Here is a 6715-nt window from a genome sequence, read left to right on the forward strand (position 1 = left end):
CTAGGCTGAGAATTAGAAAAGAAAACAAAAATGGAAATCATTTTCTGATTCTTCTACTTATTGTCAACATCCAACCCAACCCAGTGCCATCAAGTCAATTCCAACTCATAGCAACCCCATAGGACAGAGTAGAACTGCCCCATAGAGTTTCCAAGGAGAGTATGGTGGATTCGAACTGCTGACCCTTAGGTTAGCAGCTGTAGCACTTAACCACTATGCCATCAGGTTTTCCATTGTCAACATGGTATTACAAAATCTCTCTAAATATTAGATTTCTCACAAGTAAAATGGGGAAAGAATCCCTGCCCAAAATATTTCTCAGACTTGCTGTAGGACCAATCAGGATAGTGACTGAAAACTGCTATGTGTATCAAAATTTCTATTAAAATTTATTGTACTGTCTAAGAAATATTTTGAGCAGGAAAATAATGATTAGAAAATGAGAAGAGGAAAAGGTTCAGAGCAACCAAGGCATATACGTACTATAATGGCTTTAAAACATGATGACCAGAAGAATTTCTAAACTATAGGAAGAATGTTGTGGAAACTAAATACCATGAATGTGCATGTAAGCCAGTGATATTATTTATTCAATAAATCCTTGTAGAATAAAAATAGTATTATCTGAATTATGTGAATACTGTGATGTAAGATCAGTGATTAACAAAAAAGGATAAAAACTTGGACCAAGATATAGCGGAGTAGTACTGAGATATTTGAGGACTGAGTCTAGGCAGAGCAGGGAGGGATATATAAGAAAATGGGATGATGCCCTGAAGAAAACAAAAAAATCAGTAGTGATCTTACTCTTCTTCCTATTTTACTCCAGGGAAATAGCCTCTATAAATGGCCTTGAGGAACCACAGCACCATCATGGAGTTTATTCTCATTGGGCTGTCCACTGACCCCCACATTGAGGCTCTGCTATTTTTACTCTTCCTGGTGATTTATCTTCTGACCATGATGGGGAACTTGATGATGATGCTGGTGATCAGGGCACATTCCCGCCTCCACACTCCCATGTACTTCTTCTTGAGTAATCTGTCATTCCTGGACCTTTGTTTCTCTTCTGTCACTCTGCCCAAGCTACTGGAAGACCTCCGGTCTGAGAAGAAAACCATCTCAGTAGAGGGCTGCCTGGCTCAAGTCTTCTTTGTGTTTTTAACTGCAGGAACTGAAGCCTGTCTGCTCTCAGTGATGGCTTATGACCGCTATGCTGCCATCTGCCACCCGCTGCTCTATGGCCAGGTGATGAGCAACCAGCGCTGTGTGAAACTGATGTTGGCCTCATGGGGCCTGGCCTCTCTCAATGCAGTTGTGATTTTGCTCTTGGCTATTAATATGGACTTCTGTGAAGCCCAGACTATACACCACTTCACCTGTGAGCTACCCGTTCTCTTCCCCTTGTCTTGCTCTGATATCTCCATCAATATCAATATCCTACTCAGTGCCAGCTTGCTGCATGGACTTGGAACCATCATCCCAATTTTCTTATCCTACGCACGTATTATCTCCACCATCTTGGGCATCAGCTCCACCACAGGCAGAAGCAAGGCCTTCTCCACCTGCTCCTCTCACCTTATTGCGGTGGTCCTGTTCTTTGGTTCAGGTTTTCTTTGCTATCTCATGCCTCCATCTAGTTCCTCCCTGAATGTTCTCATATCTTTGCAGTACAGTGTGGTCACACCCCTGATGAATCCACTTATCTACAGCCTAAAAAACAAGGAAGTAAAGGCAGCTGTGAAAAAGATATTGGGAAAATTTCTATAATTTTGGGATAGTGAACAAAGAAAATTACTCCACAAAATTGAAAAGATTGTATTTTTTGCATTTTCTATTTTGTCTCTACCTTCTCTCACTACATAGGGTGAGATAAGGTGAATGTAAGATCCCAGAGCTTGCCTGAACATGAGTCTTGTGATTCCAAGGTAGGAGCTCTTGATTTTGGCCCTCTCTTTGAAGAGTCTGTGCTCTGCTGATTAGAAGAGAACATGAAGACAATCTTCCACAAAGAAGAGCAATATGACCACAAAATAATTAGAGTAAGAGATATGATGATCTTTTTGTGAGATTCAGCATCTAACTATGAGGAGTCCCTAAAAGAAAGAACTGAAAAACAAGGGAGGAATTTATTATAGGTAAAGCATAATGGTTAAAGTGCTCAGCTGCTAACCAAAAGGTCTTTGGTTCAAACCCACCAGCTGCTCCACAGGAGAAAAGACCTGGCAATCTGTTCTCATAAAGACTACAGCCTAAGAAACCCTATGGAAGGTTCTACTCTGTCCTAGAGGTCGCTCTAGTTGTAGAGTAGGAATCAACTCTACACCAACAGTTTTAAGTTAACTTTATAAAAATCCCATCTATTTATAATTTTAAAAAAATAAAACTGTGGTCAAAAAAAATTCTATGTCAAAAAAATAGGCAAAATTACATGTAGAATATTATATAAAATGGGAAGACAACAAATTAAAATAACAAAATATTGCCAATGCAATAGTCAGGATAAAAGTCCTATCCTTGCATGTAGTCATTAGTAAACAAGAAAATGTTTAAGTTTCTCAGTACTCAAATATAAGAACTAGATACAAAACCTAATATAAGAAAAGTAGTATAAATGAATTATTTAAATAAGAGCACAGATTAATGCATTAGAAAACAATAAAGCCAAATCAAGAAGTAAATCCAGGCTCCAGTTATTTGAAAAGACCTATAAAATTTGACATGACTCTATAGAATTTAATCAAGAAGAAAAGAAAACTGAAACTACCAAGAGCACCACTGATAACAAGGAGAAAAATTGCAACGAAATGCTAAGATTTTAAAGCAATAATTTTGCACAGCAGAATAGTGTTTGATTTTCAAGGAAAATGAGCCATGAGATACGCAAAACGAAACAAAAAAATTATCAAAGAATTATCTTCAAAAGAGCCGTAGGCACAGAGGACCCTTTTAGTTGATATGTTCCAAACTTTAACATCCAAAACAGTCCTATGATACGCATTTTTCTAGAGAACAGAATAATACGGAAATTTGCCAATGCATTTACAAAGCTAAAATAACTCTTATTCAAACCCAATCATCCTCAAAAGAATACACAAGCAATAATTCTAGTAAAATATTGATCATTGAATCAAAAATATGTTGAAAGAATAATAGCTCCTTACCAAATAAACCTTATTATTGATTTAATTCCTCAAATGAATAAGTTAAATGAGAACATATGTTCACCCTGATAGATTCTCAAAAGGCATAAAATAAGATTCCACTACCATTTCTACCTAAATGTTTAATAAACAAAGATTCAAGTGATTGTGTATTTGATATATACATATATATGTACGTATTTAACTTTAAACAATATTCAACTACATGCTTCATGATAAAATGTCACATTGGAGGAATTACAATTAAAGTAAACAACAAAAAGAATGTTTACTATCATCCACATTGTCTAACAACATTCTGTAACTTTTCATCAGTGCACATAGATGAGAATAAGATATGAGATTTAAAATTGGGAGGGAGGAATCTACCAATATTTGGAGGTGACATAATTATGTACCTGTAAAATCTAAGAAAACTGTGTTACAAGTGAAAAATTATTAGTATTCCAAGAGAGTTTTCTAAGGCAAACTTTAAAAACATTCACACAATCAGTTGTTGTTGCTGTTAGGTGCCATAAAGTTGGTTTCGACTCATAGTGACCCTATGCGCAACAGAACAAAACACTGCCCCGTCCTGAGCCATCTTTACAATCATTGTTATGCCTGAGTTCATTGTTGCAGCCACTGTGTCAATTCACCTCATTGAGGGTCTTCTTCTTTTCCGCTGATGCTGTACTCTGCCAAGCATGATGTCCTTCCCCAGGGACTGATCCCTCCTGACAACATGTCCAACGTATGTAAGATGCAGTCTCGCCATCCTTGCCTCTAAGGAGCATTCTGGTTGTACTTCTTCTAAGATAGATTTTTTCATTCTTTTGGCAGTCCACGGTACATTCAATATTCTTTGCCAACACCACAATTCAAAGGCATCAATTCTTCTTCAGTCTTCCTTATTCATTGTTCAGCTTTCACATGCATATGATGCGATTGAAAATACCATGGCTTGGGTCAGGCACACCTTAGACTTCAGGGTGACATCTTTGCTCTTCAACACTTTAAAGAGATCCTTTGCAGCAGATTTACCCAATGCAATGTGTCTTTTGATTTCTTGACTGCTGCTTCCATGGCTGTTGATTGTGGATCCAAGTAAAATGAAATCCTTGACAACTTCAATCTTTTCTCCACTTATCTTGATGTTGCTCATTTGTCCAGTTGTGAGGGTTTTTGTTTTCTTTATGTTGAGGTGCAATCCATACTGAGGACTGTGGTCTTTGATCTTCCTCAGTAAGTGCTTCAAGTCCTCTTCACTTTCAGCAAGCAAGGTTGTGCCATCCACATAATACAGATTGTTAATGAGTCTTCCTCCAATCCTGATGCCCCATTCTTCTTCATATAGTCCAGCTTTTCGTATTATTTGCACCGCATACAAATTGAATAGGTATGGTGAAAGAATGCAACCCTGATGCACACCTTTCCTGACTTTAAACCAATCAGTATCTTCTTGTCGTGTCCGAACAACTGCCTCTTGATCTATGTAAAGGTTCCTCAAAGATTACATAGGTCTATAAAACAAACACTGAGACATGTGACCCATCCCATTGCTGTCAAGTCTATTCCAACTCATAGCGACCCTGCAGGGTAGAGAAGAACTGCCCCATAGAGTTTCCAAGGAGAGCCTGGTGGTTTTGAACTGCCGACCTTTTGTTTAGCAGCCGTAGCACTTAACCACTACACCACCAGGGTTTCAAGTAAAGCATATCATCGTCCCTGGGTGGGGAATGAGAAGCTGGACTGTGTGAAGAAGAATGGGACATCAGGATTGGAGGAAGACTCATTTACAACCTGCATTATGCAGATGACACAACCTTACTTGCTGAAAAGTGAAGAGGACTTGAAGTGCTTATTGATAAAGATCAAAGACCACAGCCTTCAGTATGGATTACGCCTCAACATAAAGAAAACAAAAATCCTCACGACTGGACCAATAATCCACATCAAGATAAATGGAGAAAAGATTGAAGTTGTCAAAGATTTCATTTTACTTGGATCCACAATCAACACCCATGGAAGCAGCAGTCAAGAAATCAAACGACGCATTCCATTGGGTAAATCTTCAGCAAAGGACCTCTTTAAAGTGTTGAAAAGCACAGATGTCACCTTGAAGACTAAGGTGCACCTGACCCAAGCTATGGTATTTTCAATTGCAGCATATGCATGTGAAAGCTGGACAATGAATAAGGAAGACTGAAGAAGAATTGATGCCTTTGAATTGTGGTGTTGGCGAGGAATATTGAATATACCATGGACTGCCAAAAGAACAAACAAATCTGTCTTAGAAGAAGTACAACCAGAATGCTTGTTAGAAGCAAGGATGGTGAGACTGTGTCTTACATACTTTGAACAATGCCCTTCTCCAGTCCATGGAGAAGGCTATCATGCTTGGTAAAGTACAGGGTCATCGGAAAAGAAGAAGACCCTCAACAAGATGGATTGACACAGTGGCTGCAACAATGGGCTCAAGCATAACAACACTGGTAAGGATGGCACAGGACCAGGCATTGTTTTGTTCTGTGGTACATAGGGTTGCTATGAGTCAGAGCCGACTCAAAGGCACCTAACAACAACAACACATGTGAGGAAACTGCTTATTAGCTCAGTCACGTAAGTGAGACTGAATGGCCAACACCTACTCAAAAGCAAAGACAAAGAGGCACGAAGGGGCAGAAAAACGGAGTGAGTGGAAATGGTGAACCCAGAGTGGAGAAGGAGAAAGTGCTGACACATCAGGGGGACTGCAAACAATGTCACAAAACAATTTGTGTATAAATTGTTGAATGAGAAACTAATTTTCTCTGTAAACTTTCACCTAAAGCACAATATAAATAAATGAATGAATAAAAAGCAAGCAAGCTCAGAAGGAACTGTTTCCAACTCTTCCTCTAAATAGCAAAGAACTTTTAAAAGGTCATTTCTACTCTCTGGGAATTAGTAAAACAGTTGAGTTTTACCGCGTGCCTCTAAAATTTCTCAGACAGCCCTTCCGATAGCAGTCTCAGACTGACCTGTGCATACCTGTCACCAGTAAAAGTACTGTTTGAGCTTTTAAAAAAATATTGAAGAACACCTTTATGCATGTCACATTTTAACAAGTTAATATTTGCTTGAACCGAGGACTTCTGGCCAACATGGCACCATAGACAGAAGCACCACGCCATCCCTCCACAGAAAAGAAATGAAAAACTAAGTAAAACAGAGACAAATGTCATTCCCGGAACCTGAAGTGTCAAATGAAGAGACAAAGAACTCAGCCAAACACCGAATGGAGTAAGAAACTGACAGAGGACTGAGAGCGAGGAGAGATGCGTGCTGAGGTTCCTTATCAGCTAACGCTGTAGGGATTCACCATCTTGGACTCCTGCCTAAGAACAGCTGACAGGGGGCACAGAAAGCAGCTTCGCGGAGCTCCCAGCAAGAGACAGAGCACCTGGTAACCAATGATACACACTTTTCCACCCCCACCCCCACCCCCCACCCCCATTCTCTTCCTGCTGCTCTACCTCCGGGCTTCCTGGCTGTCTCCAGTGGCTCTACCGGCATGGAACTGCAGCGTC

At 39.5% G+C, this 6715-nt stretch overlaps 1 protein-coding gene across 1 annotated transcript; it reads left to right on the forward strand.

The window, feature by feature from the left end:
* The first annotated feature begins 846 nt into the window (after positions 1–846).
* Positions 847–1770, forward strand: LOC126074715 (olfactory receptor 8S1-like). The gene has a single exon (XM_049881531.1). It carries the CDS (start codon positions 847–849, stop codon positions 1768–1770), a length of 924 nt encoding a protein of 307 aa, XP_049737488.1.
* The last annotated feature ends 4945 nt before the right edge of the window (positions 1771–6715 follow it).

This window comes from Elephas maximus, chromosome 4 (assembly GCF_024166365.1).
Source record: "Elephas maximus indicus isolate mEleMax1 chromosome 4, mEleMax1 primary haplotype, whole genome shotgun sequence".
Classification (NCBI taxonomy): Eukaryota; Metazoa; Chordata; class Mammalia; order Proboscidea; family Elephantidae; genus Elephas; species Elephas maximus.

Bases quoted from the DNA above. Each gene is read 5' to 3' on its own strand.
- LOC126074715 (XM_049881531.1), top strand. From the start codon at position 847: ATGGCCTTGAGGAACCACAGCACCATCATGGAGTTTATTCTCATTGGG.